Here is a 27,644-nt window from a genome sequence, read left to right as displayed (position 1 = left end):
GACGTCACTTCCTGTTACTGTTATCTGAGAGGAGGCAAAACGACAGAGGTCTCACTCGGTGTGTTTCCCGGGTTCGTCAGACCGTGAGCTGTGCGGAGAAGGAGCCGCATTTTACGTCACATCCTGCAGTCTGTGTGAGCTTTAATATCAATCATACAACACTAAAAGTTTCGTACGTGTTAAAGTTTTGCACGTGTTCTGTGGAGCGCGATCCCTCAACGCGTCGCCTTGGTAACGGCTGTGCTAGCGGGCTATGCTAGCTCGTAGGTAGTTTTCCAGCCGCGGAGTGATTCCTCTTCCGGTGAGCAGACGATCTGTGTGTGTAGTCCGTGGGTGAGGTGGGGCAGAGAGTCTCCCGGTCAACTTGTTAAAAAGTTCACTGCGTGTCGGTTTATGGCGGAATTCTCCACGAGCGGCACTGAAACACGTTAGCGGGTGAGTTACGCGACTTTCCACGCGCTGTCGTTGCTAGCTTCGCGCTCTCCACGCGACGTTTTACAGTAGTTTCCAGTTGAATTCGCCCCGAGGGAGAGAAAGTGTTATCTGTCTCTGATGCTAGCTGTCAGCGACTGACGGGGCGGGCAGCCAATAGGAGGCGCGGGAGCGGAGCTGCAGCCAATGAGAGGCGGGCAGGGGGCGGGATGTTGTCCGAGCACAGCGGCTGTTGAGTGTCTTGTAGGAACTGGCCGCGAGCTGTCAGCTGGTTGCTACACAGAGGAAGCTGCGGACTTATGGTTCCTCTTTCCCCGCTCACTCTTCACTCTGCTGGCAGCCCTGTTGTTTTAAATAAAGCTGGGGTCATTCAAACAGCCCGCCATCTTCCCTCAGACCCGGACTCATGCTGGCTCCGCTGCCCGCATGTTGGTGTCCTTGCAGGCTGCAGCCGCACTCAGAGGTCACTGTCAGGTGTCACGTCCTCTCCTGCTCGGTGTTTACTGTGGCTCCTTATCGTGGGGCCCCTCATGTCACACTGGCTCTGTGTGTGTTATCATCGGAGGGACACGAGCTCATGTCCCGCAGGACAAGTACTCAGACTACACTGTGGGAGTACTCCATTACAAGTTTGTGTGTCTGCAGATCTGTTTCATGTTTGAGTTTACAAATCTAGATTTGTATTTGTGTAAAATGTTCTGTCTGGTCTCTCCTGGTCTCTGTTTGACCCTGCTGGTCTCTCCTGGTCCCTGCCTGTCTCTGTTTGACCCTGCTGGTCTCTCCTGGTTCCTTCTGGTCTCTGTTTGACCCTGCTGGTCTCTCCTGGTCCCTGCTTGTCTTCTCTGGTCCTTTCTGGTCTCTGCTGGTCCCTGCCTGTCTCTGTTTGTCCTTTCTGGTCTCTCCTGGTCCCTGCCTGTCTCCTCTGGTCCTTTCTGGTCTCTCCTGGTCCCTGCCTGTCTCTGTTTGTCGTTTCTGGTCTCTCCTGGTCCCTGTCTGTCTCCTCTGGTCCTCTCTGGTCTCTGCTGGTCCCTGCCTCTCTCTGTTTGTCGTTTCTGGTCTCTCCTGGTCCCTACTTGTCTCCTCTGGTCCTTTCTGTTCTCTCCCGGTCCCTGCCTGTCTCTGTTTGTCCTTTCTGGTCTCTCCTAGTCCCTGCCTGTCTCCTCTGGTCATTTCTGGTCTCTCCTGGTCCCTGCCTGTCTCTGTTTGTCGTTTCTGGTCTCTCCTGGTCCCTGCCTGTCTCCTCTGGTCCTTTCTGGTCTCTCCTGGTCCCTGCCTGTCTCCTCTGGTCCTTTCTGGTCTCTCCTGGTCCCTGCCTGTCTCTGTTTGTCCTTTCTGGTCTCTCCTGGTCCCTGCCTGTCTCCTCTGGTCCTCTCTGGTCTCTGCTGGTCCCTGCCTGTCTCCTCTGGTCATTTCTTGTCTCTCCTGGTCCCTGCCTGTCTCCTCTGGTCCTCTCTGGTCTCTCCTGGTCCCTGCCTGTCTCCTCTGGTCCTCTCTGGTCTCTGCTGGTCCCTGCCTGTGTCCTCTGGTCTTTTCTTGTCTCTCCTGGTCCCTACCTGTGTCCTCTGGTCTTTTCTGGACTCTCTTGGTCCCTGCTTGTCTCTCCTGGTCTCTGCTGGTCTGCTGGTCTCTGTCTGTCCCTGCTGGTCTCTCCTGGTCCCTGCTGGTCTCTGCTGGTCTCACCTGCTCCCTGTTGGTCTCTGCTGTCCCCTCAGGAGTCAGGTGGAGCTGTGAGACGCTGGACTGAGACAGACCGGGGACATGGCGTCCAGTAAGAACAAGAACCAGACGTCTCTGGTCCTCCATAAGGTGATCATGGTGGGCAGTGGCGGCGTGGGGAAGTCAGCGCTCACCCTGCAGTTCATGTACGACGAGGTGAGACTCCCACACTACATTACCCATCAGCCCTCACTGCCTCTGCTTCCTGTGACATCATCAAACCCTCTGTCCCCAGTTCGTGGAGGACTACGAGCCCACCAAGGCCGACAGCTACAGGAAGAAGGTGGTCCTGGACGGCGAGGACGTTCAGATCGACATCCTGGACACGGCCGGGCAGGAGGACTATGCCGCCATTAGAGACAACTACTTCCGCAGCGGCGAAGGTTTCCTGTTGGTGTTCTCCATCACGGAGCACGAGTCCTTCACCGCCACGTCCGAGTTCAGGTCTGCCTCCATTTTGTTACGTGTCTGCGCCAGAGACGGCCATGTCAGGACGCAGTGTGTGCTCAGGCTGTCTGTGCATCACATTCTTGTGAACGTGATATTTCATGAACATGTGGAGGGAATTTCCTCAAATTTGGCACAAACATCCACTTTGAGGCAAGGACAAACTGATAAGATTTTGACGGTGACATGTCAAAGTTCGAGGTCACTGTGACCTTGTCTGCCACATTCTTGTAAAAACAGTACCTCAAGAACACTGAGAAAAAATTCATTAAATTTGGCACAAATGTCCTCTTGGACATTTGTCTCGATTTAAAATTTGGTGGTCAAAGGTCAAGGTTTCTGTGACCTCATATCTATCTTGTTCTCATTAGTGCAATATCTCAAGAATGCCTTGAGGAATGTTTTCAAATTTGGCACAAAGGTTCACTTGGACACAACATTGGACTCATTAGAATTTGGTGGTCATAGGTCAAGGTCACTATGACCCTGTCTGTCACATTCTGGTGAATGTGATATCTCAAGAACACCTAGAGGGATTTTTTTTTTCAAATTTGGCGCAAACATCCACTTTGAGTCAAGGATGACCTGAGTAGAATTGGTTATCAAAGGTCATCGTGACCTTGTGTCTGTCTCATACTCTTTCATTTCATTTCATTTATTACTTTTGACCCCTCCCCGGGGTATAAGGGTGACATCTCAAGATCACCTCAAGGGCATTTCTTCAAATTTGGCACAAACGTCTATGTGGACACTAAGATGAACTGATCAGATTTTGGTCAAAGGTCGCTGTGACCCCACATGTTGCATTCTCATGAACACAATATCTCAAATACACCCTGAAATGTTTTCAAATTCGGCACAAAGGTTCACTTGGACACAACATTGAACCCATTAGAATTTGGTGGTCATAGGTCAAGGTCACTATGACCCTGTCTGTCACATTCTGGTGAATGTGATATCTCAAGAACACCTAGAGGGATTTTTTTTTTTTCAAATTTGGCACAAACATCCACTTTGAGTCAAGCATGACCTGAGTAGAATTGGTTATCAAGGGTCACCGTGACCTTGTGTCTGTCTCAAATTCGTGAAGGTGACATCTCAAGATCACCTCAAGGGCATTTCTTCAAATTTGGCAAAAACGTCTATGTGGACACTAAGATGAACTGATCAGATTTTGGTGGTCAAAGGTCACTGTGACCCCGCACGTTGCATTCTCATGAACACAATATCTCAAATACACCTTGAGGAAATGTTTTCAAATTTGGCACAAACATCCACTTGGACTCAATGATGAACTGATTAGAATCTGGTGGTCAAAGGTCAAGGTCACTGTGACCTTACATCCATCTCATTCTCATGAACACGATCTCTCAAGAACACCTTGAGAAAATGTTTTCAGATTTGGCACAAACGTCCACTTAGACACAAAGATGACTCCCCTGTGTGTGTGTGTGTTACCTGTGCGTCAGGGAGCAGATCCTGCGGGTGAAGGAGGAGGAGGCCATCCCTCTGCTGCTGGTGGGGAACAAGTCGGACCTGGAGGAGCGGCGGCAGGTCTCTGCTGACGAGGCCACGGCCAAGGCCGGCGAGTGGGGGGTCCAGTACGTGGAGACCTCGGCCAAGACCAGAGCCAACGTGGACAAGGTACACGAGGACGTTTGTGCCATAAAATGACAGAAACATGGCGTCCAGATGTCTAAAGAAACTACAGGTGTTTAAAACTAATGAAGACAAATAGATGTCAGAATAAAATCAGCTGCTACATGAGACGAAAATAAGATTTAAAAATGACCGATTTTTATTTTCACATTTTCTTTTCTAAGGCTGCATTTACACCAAAATAATAATAATAATACAAATAATACTAATAATTATAATTTTTTAAAAGCTGAATAAATTTTTGAAAGAAATAAAAAGAGCCCAAAAAATTAATAATTGATTTAAATTAACTGAAGAAATCTGTTAAAAAAAATAATAATAGAAATAAAAAAAGATAAAAACAGCCAGAAAATAATTATCAGCATCAAATAATAATAATTAATTTCAAATGAACTGAAACCTCTGAAAAAAAAATCAATAAATAAATAAGCTGAAGAAATATGTGTAAAGAAATAAAAAATGTCCAAAATATAATAACAATAATAATAATGATAATGAATTTTAACTTAACTGGAGAAATTAGTGAAAAAAATAAAAACAGGAAAAAAATAATAATTCATTTTAAAACATTTCTTTTTGTCTTAAAGCAGTTTGATTCGTCGAAATGAACTCAGAGACAAGACGTAAGGAGACATGTTAAACACACATGAGCACGTCTTTGCCTCGAGTCACCTCACCTTCTCTTTATCACAAACAGCCTTACCACCTGACGGCACCTCTTCCTGTCCTGTCCCGCAGGTGTTCTTCGACCTCATGAGGGAGGTCCGTAAGAAGAAGATGGCCGAGAGCAAAGACAAGAACGGGCCGAGCGGCAAGAAGAAGAAGAAGCACTGCCTCATCCTGTAACCTGCACCCTGAGGTGACACAGTGCCAAAACCAAAGAGAAACAGTCAGACGGACTCAAACAGGCGGCGGCGGCGATGGCGGCGGCAGGTCGCAACTCAAACACTCGCTCCGTCAGCTGAGGAGGAAACACTCCTGATTATTTTCACACCTCACCTCCAGACGTGTCGGAGGAGTCTCACCTCCATTTATTCTTTATGTCCAAAGCTGTCGGTGTTTTTCTGCTTCCTCTTTATGTTACAGATTCTGCTCTGTGTGGCCAAAAGTATGTGGACACCTCACAGGGGAAATGTCATCCAGAACGTCCGGACACAGCAGTTTGTAAAACATGTTTATACCACAGATTATATCAGATTAAATAGTTATCTTAATAAAAAATAATTATTTAATCTGATATAAATAAATAATAAATAATTATTTTAATAAAAAATAACTTCCCCAACGCCTTTTCCTGGCATTATCCTGGCAGGACACGTAGCGATGTCTCATTAAAAAACAACCGCTTTTTATGGAGCTATCCTTGTGGGAAATGCAGCGCTGTCTTGCTAAAAAAAAAAATTAAAAAAAAAAAATCCGCTTTTTGAAACATTATCCTCATGAGAAATGCAGTGATGAACATCCTCTTTTTGTGGCATTATCCTGTCAGTAAACTCAGTGATCTCTGGATAAAAAAAACTGCTTTTTGTGGCATTATCCTCGCATGAAATGCAGAGATGTATGGGTAAAAACAACTGCTTTTCATGGCATTATCTTTGGGAGAAATGCAGCGATGTTTGGGTAAAAAAAAAAAAAAAAAACGCTTTTCATTGCATTATCTTTGCAAGAAATGCAGTGATGTATGGGTAAAAAAAACCAACCCCATTTTGTGGCATTATCCTCACAAGAAATGCAGCGATGTATGAGTAATAAACAACCTTTCTTCGTTGCATTATCTTTGCCAGAAATGCACCAATGTCTGGATAAAAAACAACCGCTTTTCGTGGCATTATCTCGCAAGAAATGCAGTGATGTATGGGTAAAAAGTAACCCCATTTCGTTGCATTATCTTTGCCAGAAATGCAGCCATGTATGGGGAACAAACAACCTTTCTTTGCTGCATTACCTTTGCGAAAAATGCACCAATGTCTGGATAAAAAACAACCGTTTTTCGTGGCATTACCTTTCCAGAAAAAAAGATCATCAGGTCTGTTTGTTTGAGGTCTGCAGTTCGGCAGGTGTCTCGCCTGGGTGTCCACATACTTCTGGCCACATATTGTACACGTTTCCTTTCCTCTCCTGTGTTGTTGTGACTGCTGTGACGATCTTGTGCCTGTGATCACAGACGGACGGACTGTACCTTTAAGTGTCCTCCAGTCGTCCGTCTGTCCTTCAGTCTGAGTCTTCTCACACATTCCTCGTGTTTCACTTCCTCACACTCCTTTTTGTACGAAGCTTTGTCTTCACTCCCCAGCTAATCTATAATTTATAATCACGTTTATTAAAAGGGAATCTCTTGTATTTATGATGTCTGTGGTTTGAAGGGACTTTAGACACGTTGGTGTCGTCGTCGACTCAAAGTCAAACTAATGATTTGATAATCAAAGAGAGGGCTGATCACTGAGGCTCGATTGTGACGATCAGACGGGTTTTTTCTTTATGTAAACATATTTCTGCACCATTGTTCTGCATTAAAGCACCACTATAAACCATGTAACACAAGTTAAAAGTAAAGTTATTTGCCAAATAAACGTTATAAAGGAAAAAAGGGAAATATTTTATTTACTGCTCCGTAGTTTCTGTGAAGAAATATGTAACTTGGTACTTCACCTCCTGGAGTCGTTTTAGTAGCTGAACATTTTAAGATGAGACGTTTGTCTTCCAAGAATTCAACATATATAAAAAATAAAGCTTCAAAAAAATAAACGAATATTGAATATTGGTTGTAAATTGAGTTTTTCTTTTAGAAAAATTCCCAAAAAAGGTGCCAAATTACATGTTTCTGTCAAGGAAATAAAAATAAAATTACAAAACAAAGTAGTTCAATGCATAATTATGTTCTTATTGTTTGTGTTTAGTGTTCAGTTATCTGTTTGAATTAAATTCAATCAAAAATCTTTTTGTTTGTTCTGTAATTATGTGAAATTTATACGTTAAAATAACGTCATTAAGAATAAAATGTTCATCTCGGAAATGATTTCAGTCGCTGAACATGTAAAAATGTCTCGTGTGTCTTCCAAGAATTCAACATACATAAAGAATAAAGCTAAAAAAACTACTTTAAGAGGAGAAAAAAAGCAGACGACTCGAGAGTCAGATCAATCTCTTAATTTCTTCTTTAATTAAAATTGTCTCCAGATTATTAGAAAAATTATAGCTGCTGTGCAGCGATGGGTCGGGTCCGGGCATTTTTAGGCAATTCTGAGCAACAAGCAGAAGAATTGGAAGACATTTAGGAATTTAGCAACACAATCTGCCTTTTGCATCAGCTGAGGCTTGAACTCACAACCTCTGAGACTAAGAATCAATTTCTATCTCACTGAGCTAATTAGTCAGTGACAATTCATGTGTAGCTTCACAAATTGACTAAGCCAGACGTGCAGGTTTAGCAGCCGTCCATGCATGGAATTTATTTTAACAATGATTGATTTGCTCCATAGGTGAAAAACTGATGTTTAACTAGTTTAGCTGTGTGCAAAGTGAGAAGCCTGAGATGGTTTCACACTGAAGTATTGAAACTGGATCTTTGTGCAAAGGTTGGTTTATTTTCAAGCATGGCAATTTAAGCAATAAGCTGGAGCACAAGAAGATGAGTACATTACAATGTGGATTCTGCACCAGTTGAGGCTCAAACCTGCAACCTCTGGAACCTAAGACAGTCATCTACCACTCTGAGCTATTTGGCACGTAGCAACTCAACAGTGGCTTCACAAACTGAGCAAGCCATTCAGTGTTGTGTAGGAAAGCAGCCGTCCATGCATGGAAAGGCAGATTTCAAACCACTGTAAAAAATTCAGTTATTAAGACAAAAATCTGAAAATACACATATTGCATCTAGACAGCATGGAGATGTTGGTAATTTGTTTGTAACAATGATTGATTTGCTCCATAAGTGAAAAACTGATGTTTAAAAATGCCATTTTTACATTGACTCCAATTGTTCACATTAGAGCAAAATTCAAAACGCTGTAAAAAAATTCAGTTTTTGAGATAAAATTCTGATATTTTCCAAACATCATCTACCATGACTCTAGAATTTTGTCATTTTTTCATGAACATTGAAGATTTATTTAGCAAGAATTTGCAAGTATATGTTTACAGTACCGTTTACAGTCAAACATTTTGATGCACTGTAGGCTCAATTTTTGATAAATCAAAAATCTGAGAAACATAGTTTGTGTAGGACAGTCTGAAGATGCTCTGTAGCAAGTTTGGTGACAACTGAGCAAAAACTGTGGGAGGAGATAGGTTTAAGAAGTTTTACAGTTTTTGAAAAAAAAAAACAGTGATGAACTTCATAATTTTTAATAGGTTCAAATGTACAAAAGTTTCTTCAGTATTGGGGCTACAGTTTGATGAAAGATGTGAAGTTGTAGCTCGTATGGTTGATTTGTTATGAATTTTCAAAGTTTTGAACTTTAGACGCTTGCTGTAGCGCCACCATCAGGACTATTGGCTTGAGTTTACAGCTGAGGATATCTGGCATGAGACTGGACCTTTGTGCAAAGTTTGGTGAGTTTTCACCCATGGGAAGTATGATTTCCTCGGAAGAAGAAAGAAGAAGAATAACTAGGATTACAATAGTGTCCGACCCTAATGAATGAATGAATTGTGATGTGCTGTTTGTCCACTAGATGGTGCTGCTGACTTGGACTCCAACACACCACACAGTGATAAACTGTATTTCAGCACTTGGTTTGATGTTCGTTCATATTTACTCTTTAAATTCACTTTAAAAAATCTTAATGATATGATTTTTGTCTTTAAAATATTTCAACTTGTTTCAAGTTTTTCCACAAATTAACTTTAATTTCATCAACATGCACAGATTTTAGGAACAAATGTGAAATATGTTGACATCTGTTGCGACGTTACGAACGATGTTGCTTCAGCTTTTCACATTTCAGCCGTTGACGGTGTCACAGTTCAGCTTCCAGCTTTTCCAGCCATGTATTTCAGCCTGTAGTTTATTGAGGTAACACCACTCAGCCTTTGTGGCTTCATATATTCTCAGCAGTGAACTCAGTGCATTTGAGGGTTTTTATCTTTCGGGCAATTTGTTTCGTATCCCTGCTATTTCAGTGATGTATTTCAGCTTATCGATTTTTTAGGCAATGCAGCTCAGCCTCCGTAGCTTCCAGTTTTACATCGTTGCTTCCAGGTAAGACGATGCATTTGAGCCTTTATATTTTCAGGCGACTTGTTTCATATTTCTGCATTTTCAGCGACGTATTTCAGCCGTCAGCATCCACACGCAACTCCTGCAGGTAATGCATTCACTAGTCTCTGTTGTAATATCAGTAATTATTAACATTTTTGTTTATTTTAAGTCGAAACAAACAAAAAAAGAGAAGTTTTAACTTTATTTCTACTTTAAAATGTTTTTTTTATCTCTTTTCAGTCCGAGTTTTTAATCTGGTGTTAACATTTAATAAGAACTTTGAATTAATCTAATTGTTTGAAGAAAATACGGTTTTAATGTTGAGTTTGACCTTTGACCTCAGAAGTTTGTGACCAGCAGTTTTTTATTGTATCAAATATAATTAAAGATGTTAATAAACTCATTGGACTGAATTAAAGATATTTTTCAGACAGGTATTGACAGTGTTTGTGTTTCAGGAGTGAAACGTCTTATCACAAGTCAGACGATGATTCAGGCTCTCAATCTGCAACTGGTCCGACTCGTCTGACCGGCAGCAGCTGCTCCTCTTCTTCCTCCTGCCCTTTATTTCTTTATTTCTAAGACACTCTTTGGGGAGTTTATGTTTCTGAAAAGTTTCTGTCACAGTGGCAAAAAAATTAATAAAATTAAAAACAAAAAAGATTATTTTATTTAAGAGAAAACATAATAATAATTATTATTGTTACCACTATAGAACTTATGATGCATTTTTATGGTAGTAACATGTCATTGATCCAACTGCAGAAACCAGCAGAATATGTGTCAACATATAAATAAGGTAAATAATAATAATAATACAAAAAAATGTTTAAAAAAAAAAGAGAAACATAAGTTAGGAAAATAAAAATGACAATATCAGATACGTAAATTAAATGAAAATAATGAGTAAAAATTAGTAAAAAAATATCATTGAATTGTAAAAAAAAAACAAACTAGAGAGATAAAGAATGAAAAATAAAAATTGCAAGATCAACAAAAATTAAAATAAAATAACTATAAAATAACAGTAAAAACAATAAAATAGATTTCATTTAAACAACATAGTGACTACAAATATCTCAAAATGAAAATGAATAAAAAAATACATGTGAATAGGTTAAAATTAAACATTTAGATACTAGATAAAATATAAATGTAAACAGTCTCAGCATTTAAATAAGTTACAACAAAATGAAAACAGTGAATACAAAAATCTCAAAATATGTAAAAAAAAAAATCAAATATAAAATAAAAAAATCAACAACTCAGTAAGTTAGAATAAAAAATAAAAATTGTAGTATCAACAAATTAAATTTAAAATAAAATGTTGTAAAAAACAAAACCCCTTAAAAACAGTAAATTTGAAAAAATAGTACAAAAATCTCAAAATGTAAATAAGTACAATTTAAAGAAATATTGAATGAGTTTAAAATTGCAAATAAAAGGCATAAATAACCAATGTCAACATTTAAATAATAAAATCATAAAAAAAGACTACAAAAATAAATGTAAATAATCCTCCTCCTGATGTGGCTGCACCTCAGGTATGAGACTACGACACAAAGGAGGCTCTGTGTGAATCTGAGCAGGAGAGATCCAACAGAAGAAGAAGAGGAGAGCCGGCAGAGCTGCTTTCTCTTCACCACAGAAGAAGAAGAAGAAGAGGAGGACGGAGACGGAGACGCCTGCTGGAGGACCTGAAACACAAACAAACAAACAGCAGTGTGACTCAGTCTGAGCTCAGCTGCTGCATCAGCTCATCTGTCTTTAAGGTTCTTTTAAAAGTGCCCCTCTCAGGTTTCTGTCTTTCTTTAAGGGTTTTTCTTTTCTAAAGGTACTTTGTTTAAGGTTCTTTCGTTAAGGTCTGTTTAAAACCCCCTTTTCAGGTTTTGTCTTTCTTTAAGGTTCTTTAAGGGTTTTTCTTTTCTAAAGGTACTTTGTTTAAGGTTCTTTCGTTAAGGTCTGTTTAAAACCCCCTTTTCAGGTTTTGTCTTTCTTTAAGGTTCTTTAAGGTTTTTTTTTTCTAAAGGTACTTTTTGAAGGTTCTTTCTTTAAGGTCTGTTTAAAACCCCCTTTTCAGGTTTCTTTATTTCATTAAGGTACATTCTTAAAGGTTTCTTCTTTCTTAAAGATATGTTTTAAGGTTCTTTTGTAAATCCCTTTTTGGGTCCTGTCTTTCTTTTAGACACTTTCTTTAAGTTTTTTTTTTTCCTAAAGGTGCTTTTTTTAGGATTCTGTCTTTGAGGTCCTTTCAAAAATACCCTTTCAGGTCCTTTTTAATTTAAGGTACTTTCTTTAAGGTTTTTTAATACTTTTTAAAGTCCCTTTTCAGGTTTCTCTCTTTAAGGTACGTTCTTGAAGGTTTTTCTTTGTTAAAGGTACTTCGTTTGAGGTTCATTTCTTAAGGTCATTTTTAAAATCCCTTTTCAGGTTTTGTCTTTCTTTAAGGTTCTTTCTTTAAATGTTTCTTCTTTCTTAAAGATGTTTTCTTAAGGTTCTTTTGTAAATCCTTTTTCTGTCCTGTCTTTCTTTTAGATACTTTCTTGAAGTTTTTTTTTTTTTCCTAATGGTACTTTTTTAGGATTCTTTCTTTGAGGTCCTTTCAAAAATACCTTTTCAGGTTCTTTTTTTCTTTAAGGTACTTTCTTTAAGGTTTTTTAATGCTTAAAGGCACTTTTTTAAAGTTTCCTTTTTAAGGTCCTTTTTAAAATCCCTTTTCGGGTGTTGCCTTTCTTTAAGGTTCTTTCTATAAAGTTTTTTTCATTCTTAAAGATGCCTTTAAGGTTATTTCTGAAAGGTCATTTCTAAACCCCCCCTTTTCAGATTCTGTTTCTTTAAGGTACTTTTTAAAATCCCCTTTTCAGGTTTCTTTCATTCATTAAGGTATATTCTTAAAGGTTTTTTTCTTTCTTAAAGATACTTTTTTAAGGTTCTGTTTTTAAGGTACATTTTAAAATCCCTTTTTCAGGCTCTTTCTTTCTTTAAGGTGCTTTTTAAAGCCCCTTTCAGGTGTCTTTCATTCATTAAGGTGCGTTCTTGAAGGTATTTTCTTTCTTAAAGATACTTTTTTAAGGTTCTGTTTTTAAGGTATTTCTTAAAATACTTCTTCAGGTTCTTTCTTTCTTAAAGGTAATTTCTAAAGGTTATTTCTTTAAGGTCCTTTTTAAGGTTCTTTCTCTCTTTAAGGTGTTTTTTTGTCAAGATTCCCTTTTTCCTTAAGGTTTTTCTTTCAGGTTCTTTCTCTCTCCCGGGTTCTTTTTTAAAATCCCTCTTTCTTAAAGGGTTTTGAAGGATCTGGGAGACAGGCCAGTTGGTCGTTTGGTTGGTAGGTAGGTATGCTGTCAGGCTCTCCTGAGAATCTCCCTTAACAGTTTTTGGGGTAAATTAAGGGTAAACTGTGGAAAGCTCTTAACACTGCCACCAGGATAAAGAAGCACCTCGTAGATCCTCATTTCCTCAGAGAGAATCTTCAGATGGTCTGCTCCTCTGTGTTCGTATACGCATCTTTTACTGTACGTCTCTTTCTACATTAGTTCATGTCTCTCTCTGACCTCGTCCATGTAGAGGTCAGAGGTCACCTCAGAATGTCGACCTACAAACACACTTCCTGTTCAGGAGGAGGTGTTGGTGCTGCCTCATACAAACACAGATACAGAGCTGTTCCCATAATCCTCGGTGTCAGTGTGAGCTCACGTCTCTAAGCCTCTTACAGTAATACACCTGCTGCTGAGCCCACACCGCCGCTCCAACAGGACGCCTCCACGCCCCAGGACAGGACGGAGACACTCTGAGGAGACCGTCAAGAGGAGACCATCAAGAGGAGACCGTCCAGAGGAGACCGTCAAGAGGAGACCATCCTAAGAGACTGTCCTGTGGAGACTGTCCAGAGGAGACCATCCTAAGAGACTGTCCTGTGGAGACCGTCCAGAGGAGACCGTCCAGAGGAGACTGTCCTAAAAGACTGTCCTGTGGAGATCAAGAGGGGACCATCCTAAAAGACTGTCCAGTGGAGACCATCCTAAGAGACTGTCCTAAAAGACTGTCCTGTGGAGACCTTCCAGAGGAGACTGTCCTAAGAGACCGTCCAGAGGAGACTGTCCAGAGGAGACTGTCCTAAAAGACTGTCCTGTGGAGACCGTCCAGAGGAGACTGTCCTAAGAGACCGTCCAGAGGAGACCGTCCAGAGGAGACCGTCCTAAGAGACTGTCCTGAGGAGACTGTCCAGTGGAGACCGTCCAGTGGAGACCGTCCAGAGGAGACCATCCTAAGAGACTGTCCAGTGGAGACCGTCCAGAGGAGACCATCCTAAAAGACTGTCCAGTGGAGACTGTCCAGAGGAGACCATCCTAAGAGACTGTCCTGTGGAGACCGTCCAGAGGAGACCATCCTAAAAGACTGTCCAGTGGAGACCGTCCAGAGGAGACCATCCTAAGAGACTGTCCTGTGGAGACCGTCCAGAGGAGACTGTCCTAAGAGACCGTCCAGAGGAGACTGTCCTGTGGAGACTGTCCTAAAAGACTGTCCAGTGGAGACCGTCCAGAGGAGACTGTCCTAAGAGACCGTCCAGAGGAGACTGTCCTGTGGAGACTGTCCTAAAAGACTGTCCAGTGGAGACCGTCCAGAGGAGACCATCCTAAGAGACTGTCCTGTGGAGACTGTCCTAAAAGACTGTCCTGTGGAGACCGTCCAGAGGAGACCGTCCTAAGAGACTGTCCTGAGGAGACTGTCCAGTGGAGACCGTCCAGTGGAGACCGTCCAGAGGAGACCATCCTAAGAGACTGTCCTGTGGAGACCGTCCAGAGGAGACTGTCCTAAGAGACCGTCCAGAGGAGACTGTCCTGTGGAGACTGTCCTAAAAGACTGTCCAGTGGAGACCGTCCAGAGGAGACCATCCTAAGAGACCGTCCTGTGGAGACTGTCCTAAAAGACTGTCCTGTGGAGACCGTCCAGAGGAGACTGTCCTAAGAGACCGTCCTGTGGAGACTGTCCTAAAAGACTGTCCAGTGGAGACCGTCCAGAGGAGACCATCCTAAGAGACCGTCCTGTGGAGACTGTCCTAAAAGACTGTCCTGTGGAGACCGTCCAGAGGAGACTGTCCTAAGAGACCGTCCAGAGGAGACCGTCCAGAGGAGACTGTCCTAAGAGACCGTCCAGAGGAGACCGTCCTAAGAGGCCGTCCAGAGGAGACCGTCCAGAGGAGACCATCCTAAGAGACTGTCCTGTGGAGACCGTCCAGAGGAGACTGTCCTAAGAGACCGTCCAGAGGAGACTGTCCTGTGGAGACTGTCCTAAAAGACTGTCCAGTGGAGACCGTCCAGAGGAGACCATCCTAAGAGACTGTCCTGTGGAGACTGTCCTAAAAGACTGTCCTGTGGAGACCGTCCAGAGGAGACTGTCCTAAGAGACCGTCCAGAGGAGACCGTCCAGAGGAGACTGTCCTAAGAGACCGTCCAGAGGAGACCGTCCTAAGAGGCCGTCCAGAGGAGACCGTCCAGAGGAGACCATCCTAAGAGACTGTCCTGTGGAGACCGTCCAGAGGAGACTGTCCTAAGAGACCGTCCAGAGGAGACTGTCCTGTGGAGACTGTCCTAAAAGACTGTCCAGTGGAGACCGTCCAGAGGAGACCATCCTAAGAGACTGTCCTGTGGAGACTGTCCTAAAAGACTGTCCTGTGGAGACCGTCCAGAGGAGACTGTCCTAAGAGACCGTCCAGAGGAGACCGTCCTAAGAGGCCGTCCAGAGGAGACCGTCCAGAGGAGACCGTCCTAAGAGACCGTCCAGAGGAGACCGTCCAGAGGAGACCGTCCAGAGGAGACCATCCTAAGAGACCGTCCTAAGAGACCGTCCAGAGGAGACCGTCCTAAGAGACCGTCCAGAGGAGACCGTCCAGAGGAGACTGTCCTGAAGAGACCGTCCAGAGGAGACTGTCCTGAAGAGACCGTCCTGAGGAGCTTCAGACATGTTGGGCGGAGATCTGGTGGCGGTGTGGGACGTGGCGCTGAGCGACGGTGTTTATAGGATCGAGTTCGCTCATGGCACTACCACAGGGAAACGCATCGTGTACATCAACGGACAGGTGAGACCTTCCTTTAGTCCAGCTCTTCACTTCCTGTCTTCTTCCACCTTCAGATGAAGTCAGGTTGTGACCGGACATCCCAAACAAAGAGTCGCTTCACTCAAGTAAAAGTAGAAATACCACCTGAAGTAAAAGTACTCATTATGCAAAGTAACTAAAGTACTGCAGTAAAAAGTACCCTTTCCCTCTGAGACATAAAGTACCATAAAATGGAAATACTCAATTAAAAGTAACTCAAAATTACACCTCAGTACTCGAGTACTTGTTGCTCAGGGGTGGAATATGTGTTGAGAACATTAAGTTAAAGTAAATGTAGCAGTACGACACTTTAAAATACTTCATTAGGAGCAATATAAATAGTTTGACCTAAGTAAAAATAAAAATGTTTTGGCAACAAAATACACTTAAAGTATGAAAAGTAAGAGTATGAATTATTAAGCTCACCCCCTGTCTGTGGTACATGTGTTTTAATGTTGGAGTGAAGGAATGAAATAAACAAGAAAGGAAAAATGTTGTTTTATTTTTTTATTATTTTATTATTTTCTTTTACATTATTTTCTTTTCTTATTTTTTCATTTTAATTTATTTCATTTTATTTTACTTTATCTTAGTTTACTTGATTTTATTCTGTTTATATTTTATTTCATCATATTTTAATTTACTTGAATTTATTTCATCTTCCTTTATTTTAATTTATGTCATTATACCTTTTTTATTTTATTCTATTTTATGTAATTTTATTTTACCTTATTTATTTTATTTTACTTTATTTTAATTAATTTCATTTTATTTTATGTTTGTATTTTATTTTATGTTCGTGTTTCATGTGATTTTATTTTATTGTACTTAACATTTCTTTACTTTGTTTTATTTTATTTTGTTTATATTTTATTTCATTTTATTTTAATTTACTTTAATTTATTTCATCTTCCTTTATTTTAATTAATGTTATTTTCCCTTATTTATTTTATTTTATGTAATTCTATTTTATGTCATTTTATTATACCTTATTTATTTTATTTTACTTTATTTTAATTCATTCCATTTCATGTTCATGTTATTTTTATTTTATTCTATTTTACTCAACATTATTTTACTTTATTTTATTTTACTTTACTTCACTATGGTTTACATTACTTTATTGGGTTTTGTTTTATTTTATTTCATTTTACTTTACATTTTATTTAACTTTATTTTTATTTACATTATTTAATTTTGCTTTATTTTACTTCAGTTGACATTATTTTATTTTATTTTATTTTACTTCATTTTAAGTTTTATTTTTATGAAAATATATACAGCTTAAAATCGACGCATTAAAGTACAGCCTGTATTGTTATAGTAACACATCCTGCACTGTCACTACAGGAGCTGCTACAGTCGAGTATTTAAATATATTAGTGAGGATCTATTTCCTCATGTACTTGTACTTTACTGGAGTATTTACACTTTCACCTTTTACTACAACATGTAACTTTTACTTTTCAAACTTTAAGTGTATTTTGTTTTTATTTTGAATGAATGAATGAATGAATGACTGGATGACTCAGCAGCAGTGTGACTCGTGTTTCCTCCACAGGAAGTCATCAGGAAGGACTGGCTGTTTAAGCTGGTGGGGAAGGAAACCTTCACAGTGGGGAGCTCCAACACCAAAGCCACCATAAACATCGAGGCGGTCAGCGGCTTCGCCTACGAGTACACGCTGGAGGTCGACGGCAAGAGTCTGCAGAAGTTCATTGACAACAGAGCCAAGACGTCCAAGACCTGGCTGCTCAAGGTGGACGGAGACGACTGTCGAGTCGTCCTGGGTGAGCCTGACGTGTCTTTGTGATGATGTAACCACAGGTGACCCACTGAGGTGTAATCTGCTCAGCTGGAGGTCACAGCAGGTATTTAAGGCAACAGGGCGACCTGCAGCCACCTGATTGGACGACACAGACGACACCTGTGTGACAGGAAAATACACAAATCTGTTCATGTGTTTGATTACTTCATCAGAGGTCATTAGAGACGTTACTGTGACTGACAGCTGACAGACTTTACTGGACTTTACTTTTCACTTTATGTTACGTTACGTTATTTTATTTTATTTTATTTTATTTTATTCCAGCAGTTACTGCAGTAAAAGTAGAAATACCACAGTCTACAAATGCTCCTGAATTGACACTGTTATGGCAGTAATTTCTCCAAATTTGGCACAAACGTCACTGTACTTAGCTATGAACTGATTACATTTTTGTGGTCAGATGTCACCATGACCTTCCGTCTGTCTTGCAATACACAATATCTGAAGAATATCTTGAGTGAATTTCTTCAGATTTGGCACACACATCATCGTGGTTGCAAGAATGAACTGATTCGATTTTGGTGGTTAAAGGTAAAAATCACTGTGACCTTGCATCTGTTTCATTCTTGTGAATCTCAAGAACTCATTGAGGGAATTTTTTCAAATTTGGCACAAACAGCACAAGAACTGAACAATGAACTTAATAGATTTTGGTGGTCAAAGGTCACTGTGACCTTAGTGTCTGCTTTATTCAGACAACTCAATATCTTAAGAACACCTTGAGGGACTTTCTTCAAATTTAGCACAAACATCCACTAGGACTCAACGATGAACCGGATCATAATTTGGTGGCCAAAGGGCAAAGGTCACTGTGACCTTGCGTCCATGTCATTCTTGATGCGATAGCTCAAGAATACCTTGAGGGAATTTCTTCGGATTTGGCACAAATGTCCACTTGAATGCATCGATGAACTGGTTAGATTTTAGTGGTCAAAGGTCCATCTTGATAATGCAATGTATCAACAACGCCTTGAGGGAATTTCTTTAAATTTGTCTCCAACATCCGTGTGGACTCAACGATGACCTGATTATATTTATGTGGTCAAAGGTCAATGTGGCTCAGTCATGTTCCAGCACTGTCAACCATTAATTACAGGTTCAGTTACTGTGAATGATAATATGTGAAAAATAACCTTATATTCATCCATAAACTGTATATTGCTCTCTCTCTATATAATTATATATTTGTTCTTGTTTCCAACAGAAAAGGACACGATGGACGTTTGGTGCAACGGACAGAAAATGGACACAATGGTGAGAAACACTGAACCCTGAACATTAAAGTAGTTTTATAATCATGAATAATACTATAATGAATTAATTTAAACTTTAGTGAGACTCCGACAACATAAAATTAAACTTCCATCTGGAGCTAAATGCATAAAAAAATAATTTATATGATGTAGAAATAATGATGAGGGATGTCTTGCTGATATGTTTGTGTTTATTTCCCCCGACACGCCTGTTTATCTGATATTTCCTGAGAAAACTCATCTAGTCTGCAGCTGCTCTACCATGTAAATAAACAGAATAAAGTGAAACATAAATTAAAATGACGTGATTATATTTTAAATCCTGCCAGGACTCAAAATGGTGACATGTTGTGTGTAGGAGTTGCAGATTAGTTCCTTATTTTACATCACAAATAACAAACTTGGCCTCCCTGTATAAAATGACCTACAGTGACCTCTAAGATAATCACAGCCTCGCCAAACTTTACATACACAAACTAGAGACCTTAATGTGACATTTGGAGGGATTTATGACATATTTTATAAAGTCTGGAGTGGTGTAAAATCAGCTCAGTCACCAGGAGAAAATGTAGGATTGTTCATTTCTGAAAACCATGAATATGTTACATTTGTACGTTTCATACATATCAGTGTTTCGAAAGTGGTGTAGTATATAAAATGACTTTGTTAACTGGTGGTGGAGGAGATGGTGTGTTAGAGTGAATCATTGTTTTTCCAGCGTCTTTTTAGGCAGCAACCATGGGTGTTTTGTAGCAACCAGTCATTGTTTATCATGTGCCTTTATGCACCTAATGTGAGTGTTTTATAGTGACTTGTCAGTGTTTTTCCAGCAGTTTTTTAGGCTCCAGTCATAGGTATTTTGTAGCAACCTGTTGGTGTCTTTCCATTGCCTTTTAAGGATCCAATTGGGAGTGTTTTGTAGTGACCTGTCAGTGTTTTTCCTGAGTCTCTTTAGGCTCCAAAAGTGGATGTTTTGTAGTGACCAGTCACATTTAATCAAGTGGCTTTATGCATCTAATATGGATGTTTTGTAGCAACCAGTCAGTGTTTTTCCCAGCAGTTTTTTAGGCTCCAATCATAGGTGTTTTGTAGCAACCTGTCGAGGTCTTTCCATTGCCTTTTAATGATCCAGTTGGGAGCGTTTCGTAGGGACCTGTCAGTGTTTATCATGCGCCTTTATGCACTTAATATGAGTGTTTTGTAGCGACCTGTCAGTGTTTTTCCAGCAGCTTTTAAGGCTCCAAGTTTTGTACTGACCTGTCAATGTTTTTACATCTGCTTTTCAGGCTCCAATCACGTGTGTTTCGTAGTTACCTATTGGTGTTTTTCCTGTGGCTTTTTAGGCTCATATGTGGGTGTTTTGTAGTTACCTGTCTGTGCTTTTCCAGAGGATTTTTAGGCACTAGACATGGCTGTTTTTTAGCTACCTGTCAGTGTTTTTCCAGCGGCTTATAAGTCTCCAACCGTGGATGTTTTGTAGTGACCTCTGTTTGTTTCCAGTGGCTTTTGGACTGAATGATGGAGGACTTCCTGTCCCCTCTGGAAAAGACAAAAATTCAAACCCTCAGAACAAAAAACAAACAAAGCAAAAAGGACAAACACGACCATGTGCTACACTTTGACAAATAAAAGCCAGTTTCCCCCAGAAATAAAAGAAAATGATGAAAGGAATGTTAAAAATAAAGTACCATCATAATTTTAGTTTAATTCTGTCGGGTGTCTGATAATCTGACCAAGTTTCTCTCCTCTTTCAAATAAGAGTTAAAGCGTTTAAAGGAAACATCTGTGTTTACAGTGACACAGTAAAATAAATCCTCATTAATGACTTGAAATCCTAAAACCCTCTGCGTGTGTCCTTTGGTGGACCATCCACAGGGAGAGTTTGTGGACGACGGCACAGAGACGCACTTCATGTTGGGGGAACACGAGTGCTGCATCAAGGCGGCGAGCGGTGGGAAGAAGAAGAGCGGCATTGTGCACTATTTACTGCTGGACGGAGAGAAAATACCAGCGACGACACAATGAGGCTGAAGGAACGCTGCTCAGTTTCAAAGAGACTCTGTCAACGAGGTATTTGTACCCAAACTACAAACACCACCAGGCAGTACTACAAATACCACCATGCAGTGCTACGATGCTCCGCTGGAACAGGAAGTGTTCTCTTTTTCATTTCATTATTTGTTCGACAAATTAAGAATATATGTTCATGTTAATGTAGTGAATAAACTCTGACATGTAATGACATGTAATGCTCTGTTTGGTGTTTTTATTTTATTTCATTTATTTATTTTAATCAAGATGTCTGTTGGTGCTTTGTAGCTTTATTTTGAAGGAGCCCGTAATTAAGGTTAAATTTGTGAGTTAAAATCTGGACTCAGATTCTTCTCATGAGTTATTTTTGCGCACAATCCACGCAGCGAGTATCTGCGTGAATGCCGCTGCGTCAAGCGCGCGGCGGTTAGCTGGAAAAACACCGGGAAACGGAGGGTGTGATTTTCAAAATAAAAGCACGGGAGCTAACTACTGCTGAATCACATTTTTAAACCAAATTGCAATATACCTACTATATGAAATATGTATATATATTATATTTTTATACATATTAATGGTTTGAATTTATTTTTAAAGTCACAATAACAGAGTAGAAATACTGAGTTACAAATTAAAATTGTTTTTAAAATATTATTGAAGTAAAAGTGCAGAACTAAAATATACCTAAAGTACAAAGTGGAAATACTCGTTATGCAGATTTTAGAAAAATATATTAATTATTAATTAATTATCATTATTATTATTACTTTTGTACTGCTGAGTCGCTTTCACGGAGCAATCATATATATGTTTTACTATTATGTGAAACAGCTGACGCCCTGGGAGGCAAGACAAAAGAAACAAAAATAAATAAAATAAAATAAATGAATAATTAATGCTTTGTATAGTCTAATAATCTAATGATTTTTACTTTTTATAAATGTAAAAATTAACCATATCTAATTACATTTATATATATTTTTTAAATGTAAACATTACCAAATCTTTTACTTGAGACAAAATTTAATTTTACTTGTAATTCAGTGTTTTAAAGTTTAGTATTGTTGCTTTTACTTTATTACATTTACTGTGTCGTAGTCGCGTTAAAATCAAAGTAAAACCACATGACTTTTAGTGGCTTTTATTTTGAAGATGCTAACCGGAAGCCGCCGTGTCGGGTCCGGGTACCTTGACGGTGCAGTGACGTTCCCGGCCGGGATACTGTGGCTCTACCCGGGATGGACCTCACATCACGGGAAGGGGGATCGGCTGAGTGTGTGAGCATCGCGTGCGGGATCTACCTGTGATTTTACGCGGCTTTAAACCACACCTGGATCTATTTCGGGAGGCGCACGAGCCCCGCTGGCCTCGCGCGGCTGAATCCGGACTGAGGAGGTGAGTCTCGCGCAGCTGGTCCCGGAGACAAAACAACGGACGGACGGACGGGAACAGGCATCCCAAGTCCCGGTCCACTAACACTTCACCCAGCTGCCTGTCTGCCCCCAGCTGCTCTTTTTCATGGAGGATTTTAAAATGGCTGCTCTCGCCTCCTCTCCGGAGCTCTAACCTCCCGCTCGGCCGTTATGTAAAGCCGAGTTTGACGCCTGAAAAGCGGCGAGTTTTCCCTCTTCTCCCCCTCCGGCTGGGAAGCTACAGCTAGTTAGCTTTAGCCGGCTAGCATAGCCGCCTCGCAACAAGGCCGATTTTGATCCTTCTCCTCCGGTCAGTTATGACTAAGTGACTCCGACAGCTCTGATAGAACCGGAGCCGGTGTGGTTTCAATCTCTCACGGGCTGTGAGGATATGGGGAAGCGGTGCCCAGCCTGCCGCACATCTGTCACCGCACCGGCATTGGAGACCGGGACACCCCGGGTAACAGCTGCCCTCACCGGCCAGTAGCAGCAGTCTGGCCGCTCCGCCAAAAAACACCGCTGGGAATATAAATCTCGTGTGAAATCTTCCCGGGATGTAGAGGAGGAGTAACTGTGTCTGTCTGGAAGAAAACACTCCACAAACTATTGTTTTAAATTAACAGTTTGAAGGAGACACCGCCGTGTTGAGTTCACCAGGGTCCGCAGCGAAACAGCATGATTTAAGGCTTCCCTGTGAACGCGTCCCGCTGCTGGAGGTCACAGCTTTCACCTTCCCATCTGCCCAGCAGCACCACCAGCACCACCAGCACCACCGTCTGACCCGGCCGAACAGTCGCAGCCATGAACTACCAGCAGCACCTGGCCAACTCGGCCGCCATCCGAGCCGAGATCCAGAGGTTTGAGTCCGTCCATCCCAACATCTACTCCATCTACGAGCTCCTGGAGCGGGTGGAGGAGCCGCTGCTGCAGAACCAGATCCGGGAGCACGTCATCGCGATTGAAGGTAGGATGCAAGGGTGGATGCTGGGGTGACAACACCTGGATGCTGTCTGAATGTGCACGCACGTGCACGGCTTTACAGGGTCTGTGACATGTCTGAGGTTTGTGGTGTCAACAGCTGATTGTCAGTGATGCTATCTGCACTTTAAAGTTGATTTACTGAGGTGTGTTGCCATGTGTTGGACAACAGGAGCAACAATACTGATTATCCTGGAGCTGGAGTTTGTTGACATTTATTTATTTATTTGTTCCTACCAAGGTAATAACTTCTGTTCCTGCTGTCCACACATGCAAACATTACATCATAGAGTAAAACAAATATAATTAAAGTTAAATGCAGCGATGAACAGGTCCTCGCACCTGTGGCATCAAATATAAACCACAACATGTAAGTTTCTACTTGAAAAACACTGACAGGTTGCTACAAAACACTCGTGTGGAGACCTAAAATCTGCTGGAGACTCACTAATGGTTGCTACAAAATACCCACATTTGGTGCATAAAAAGCTGCCGGAAACACAAAGTCAGGTTGCTATGAAACGCTCATGTTTGTAATCTTAAAGGCTACTTGAAAAACACTGACAGATTGCTACAAAACAGGTTTCAATGATGCTGTGGTTAACACGTGGTCAGGATTAGGCACAGAGAAACCCTTGGTGATGGTTAGGAAAAAAATTGTGGTAAAAGACAACCACTTTTTGTGGCACTATCCCGCTGACATGTGGAACATATAAAGCTTCTTGAAGCACAGAGATGGGTTGCTACAAAACACTCATGTTTAGTGCTTAAATCGCTGCTGGAAATACGTTGACTGGTTGCACCAAAACTCCGTCTTTTGAGCCTAAAAAGCAGCTATAAAACATTGACAGGTCGCTAAAAGAACACCCACATTTGGAGCATAAAGCAGCTGGAAAAACACCAACAAGTTGCTATGAAACCACCATGTTTGGTGCTTAAAAGCTGCTTGAAAAACACGCCGCTATGAAACACTTACGATTGGAGCCCTAAAAGCCACTGGAAAATACAAACAGGTCAATACAAAACACTCATGTTTGGAACCTTAAAAGCTGCTGGAAAATCAATGACAGGTTGCTACAAAACAGACATGTTCAGAGCCTCAGATATGACTGGAAAAACACAGATGGGTTGCTACAAAATGACCATGTTTGGAGCCTAAAAAGAGGCTGGAAAAACAACGACATGTTGCTATAAAACCGCCATGTTTGGTGCTTCAAAGCTGCTTGAAAAACACTGACCGGTTGCTAGGGAACACTCACAATTGGAGCCTTAAAAAGCCACAGGGAAAACACAGACAGGTCAGTACAAAACACTCATGTTTGGAACTTTAAAAGCTGCTGGAAAATCAGTGACAGGTTGCTACAAAACAGACATATTTGGAGCCGAAAAAACTGCTGGAAAAATGCAGGCAGGTCGCTATAAAACGCCAATGCTTGGAACCTCAGATATGGCAGGAACACTCACAACATGAGCCTAAAAAGCCACTGGAAAATAACAGACAGGTTGCTACAAAATACCAATGTTTGGTGCCTAAAGAAACTGCTGGAAGAACACCGACAGGTCACTACAAAACACCTTTGTTAGGAGCCGAGAGAGCTGCTAAAATAATATACCAGTCATTTCATGAAGAGACGGGAGGACTGGTGTCTGTTCGCTGATATCCTTATCGTGGTTTATGTTTTCTGTCATCTCATATTTAATACCGTTAGACATTTTGAGAAGTGTAACGAGTTCTGCTCATTGGTGTGCGTGCTATGATGAAGACGAAGGAGGCGATGATGATGTTGGAATGATCCCGTGAAGCCTGTGTTTGTCACATACCCGGCCCTGTTTACAGAAGCGTGTTTTCTAGAGACCCAAAGTGGTCGCCACTCTGTTTAGGAACATCTGTATGTTGTACACAAGCTCCTGCTCTGTGATACACAGATGGGTTCAGTTGGGGTCCTGTGATGTTCGTCCAGTTTTTATTTTGACCAGAAGAGAAAATGTGACTTAAAGCACATCTTGAACTTTGCAAAACTTCCTTGGTCTTGTACGCAGCTCTAAAGGTCACCATCGATGTGTTTTCTGACGGGATTTTTGACCTTAGCTCCCTGAAAATGTCAAGCAGCGCTGCCAGAAATAGACTGAGAGTGGTGTCGATAAAAGTAAAAGCACCGCAGCTTTGATTCTGTGAAATGAGGAGTGCAAAATGAAAGGGGTTCATGGGTTTGGACATTATAAAGGCCATTAGCGTGAATGTGCTCAGTGGCTTCCCAGCTGTCTGAGCTACATAACACAAAGGAGTCAGAGCGGTGACTCGCTGCTACTTTGCTCATTTCCATTTTCCCTGAATTCAGTGGCGCTCGGTGACTCACTCAGCCTGCTCTCATGCTGGAAATAACCCAAAACAGCAGCAGCACTGTCATCCTGTTTCTTTGCCTCTCAGCGCACATCTGGACGTGTCGCTCAGATTCATGTCATGTTACGCAAGCTCTCAGCTGGAGAGGCTGCCATCCCGTCTGTGCGTTTGCATCGTGGTTATGTAAAGAGAGGCGTCGATTCATCTCAGACAAACTGTCGATTTCTGACTCTTATGAAGCAGGTGACTCGGCCTAGTTACTGCGCACTGACTCACATCTCGCCACATGTTCTCCGCCGGCATTAAGCCTCATTTGCATGTGAGGTGTGTGTGTCTGTGTGTGTGTGTGCGAGAGGATGGATGTCCCGCCATCCAGGTGACACTGACCCACTTTCTGTGTCTGGCCTCGGAGCTGTGGTTGTTATTAACAGACACCGGCGCACCTTCGCTGCTGCGAACATCACACGCTTCATTTTCCCACAGCGGGAAACACAGTGGGGTTTTATTCACAGAGCGGTTTTTAACAAACAGGGTTTCACCTCAGAGGGTTTTACAGACTTAACGGCAGATAATTAACAGCAGCGAGGAGGAAAGCACGTCAGGAACTACAAGAACCAGAGGCTGTTTGTGTCAACAGGAAGTTGTTGTGGATGTTGGGACTCGAATCCAGATTTATGTTTGATAATTTACTGCTGAATTATCTCCCTGATCTCCCAAATAATATAACGAATATCAGACATCAGGAGTTTCCTCCCAGTTTGTAGCTTTGTGAAGACACAGAAAAAGGCCGCATCACATGTTTTCAACGTTTACTTTATTCTATTAATCTGACTTATCGCAATTCTAATCAATCCATCCATCCAGTTTTTTTTGCCTCTTATCAGGACCCAGTTTGCGTTCATTCAATTATCAGAATTTATTGTTATATAGTTGACCGATTGCCATGAAAAATGTTGGCATTATACGTGTCTGCAAATCACAGATGCGTTAAATTTGTTAGAAAAAAAATCTTGGTAAAAGACAACCACTTTTTGTGGCACTATCTCGCCGACAGGTCGCTACAAAACATCCACGTCTGGAATATATAAAGCTTCTTGAAGCACAGAGATGGGTTGCTACAAAACACTTAAGTTTAGTGCCTAAATCGCTGCTGGAAATACATTGACTGGTAGCCTCAAAACACCCGTCTTTTGAGCATAATAGGCAGCTATAAAACATTGACAGGTCGCTAAAAGAACACCCACGTTTGGAGCATAAAGCAGCTGGAAAAACACCAACAAGTTGCTATGAAACCGTCATATTTGGTACTTAAAAGCTGCTTGAAAAACATGTCGCTATGAAACACTGACGATAAGAGCCTTAAAAGCCACTGGAAAAACAGAGGCAGGTTGCTACAAAATGGCCATGTTTGGAGCCTAAAAAGAGGCTGGAAAAACAACAACATGTTGCTATGAATTCATCATGTTTGGTGCTTAAGAACTGCTTGGAAAACACTGACAGGTCGCTAGGGAACACTCACGATTGGAGCCTGGGGAAACACAGACAGGTCAGTACAGAACACCCATCTCAGGAACCTTATAAGCTGCTGGAAAATCAGTGACAGGTTGCTACAAAACAGACTTGTTTGGAACCCAAAAAACTGCTGAAAAATGCAGGCAGATTGCTATAAAACGCCAGTGTTTGGAACCTCAGATATAACACTGACGGGTCGCTGTGTAACAGTCCGGTTTGGTGCCTAAAAATCAGCTGGAAATACATTGACAGGTCGCTACAAAACACTTGAAAAACAGTTACAGGTGGCTACAAAACACTCATTTTCTGAACCTTAAAAGCCACTTGAAAAACACTGATAGGGCACTACAAAACACCCCTGTTTGGAACCTTAAAAGCCACTTGAAAAACACTGATAGGGCGCTAAAAAACACCCATTTTCGGAACCTTAAAAGCCACTTGAAAAACACTGATAGGTGGCTACAAAACATCCATTTTCGGGAACCTTAAAAGACACTTGAAAAACACTGATAGGTGGCTACAAAACACCCATTTTCTGAACCTTAAAAGCCACTTGAAAAACACTGATAGGTGGCTACAAAACACCCATTTTCGGAACCTTAAAAGCCACTTGAAAAACAGTGATAGGTGGCTACAAAACTCCCATTTTCAGAACCTTAAAAGCCACTTGAAAAACAGTTATAGGTGGCTACAAAACATCCATTTTCGGAACCTTAAAAGCCACTTCAAGAACACTGATAG

The 27,644-nt window shown here is 41.3% G+C and overlaps 3 protein-coding genes across 4 annotated transcripts in view; all 3 read left to right on the top strand.

Annotated features, from left to right (window-relative positions):
• Window positions 1-288: 288 nt before the first annotated feature.
• Window positions 289-7,190, top strand: LOC125884855 (ras-related protein ralB-B-like). Its single transcript, XM_049570115.1, has 5 exons — window positions 289-435; window positions 2,145-2,304; window positions 2,384-2,592; window positions 4,065-4,239; window positions 4,993-7,190. Exons 2-5 carry the CDS (start codon window positions 2,191-2,193, stop codon window positions 5,098-5,100), a joined length of 606 nt encoding a protein of 201 aa, XP_049426072.1. The 5' UTR covers window positions 289-435; window positions 2,145-2,190; the 3' UTR covers window positions 5,101-7,190.
• Window positions 7,191-15,313: 8,123 nt separating this feature from the next.
• Window positions 15,314-20,808, top strand: faimb (Fas apoptotic inhibitory molecule b). Its single transcript, XM_049570120.1, has 4 exons — window positions 15,314-15,530; window positions 17,110-17,338; window positions 18,581-18,630; window positions 20,505-20,808. Exons 1-4 carry the CDS (start codon window positions 15,414-15,416, stop codon window positions 20,652-20,654), a joined length of 546 nt encoding a protein of 181 aa, XP_049426077.1. The 5' UTR covers window positions 15,314-15,413; the 3' UTR covers window positions 20,655-20,808.
• A 1,047-nt stretch (window positions 20,809-21,855) lies between these two features.
• agap1 (ArfGAP with GTPase domain, ankyrin repeat and PH domain 1) overlaps window positions 21,856-27,644 on the top strand; it is a 193,572-nt gene continuing 187,783 nt past the window's right edge. For both annotated transcript variants that reach the window (XM_049570050.1, XM_049570049.1), the window contains exon 1: window positions 21,856-23,036. In XM_049570050.1, coding sequence (XP_049426007.1) covers window positions 22,874-23,036 — 163 coding nt within the window. In that variant the 5' untranslated portion in view covers window positions 21,856-22,873. The remainder of the gene's footprint in view (window positions 23,037-27,644) is intronic.

The sequence above is a fragment of the Epinephelus fuscoguttatus genome, linkage group LG24 (genome assembly GCF_011397635.1).
Source record: "Epinephelus fuscoguttatus linkage group LG24, E.fuscoguttatus.final_Chr_v1".
Taxonomy (NCBI): Eukaryota; Metazoa; Chordata; class Actinopteri; order Perciformes; family Serranidae; genus Epinephelus; species Epinephelus fuscoguttatus.
This window is presented reverse-complemented; position numbering and strand designations above follow the sequence as displayed.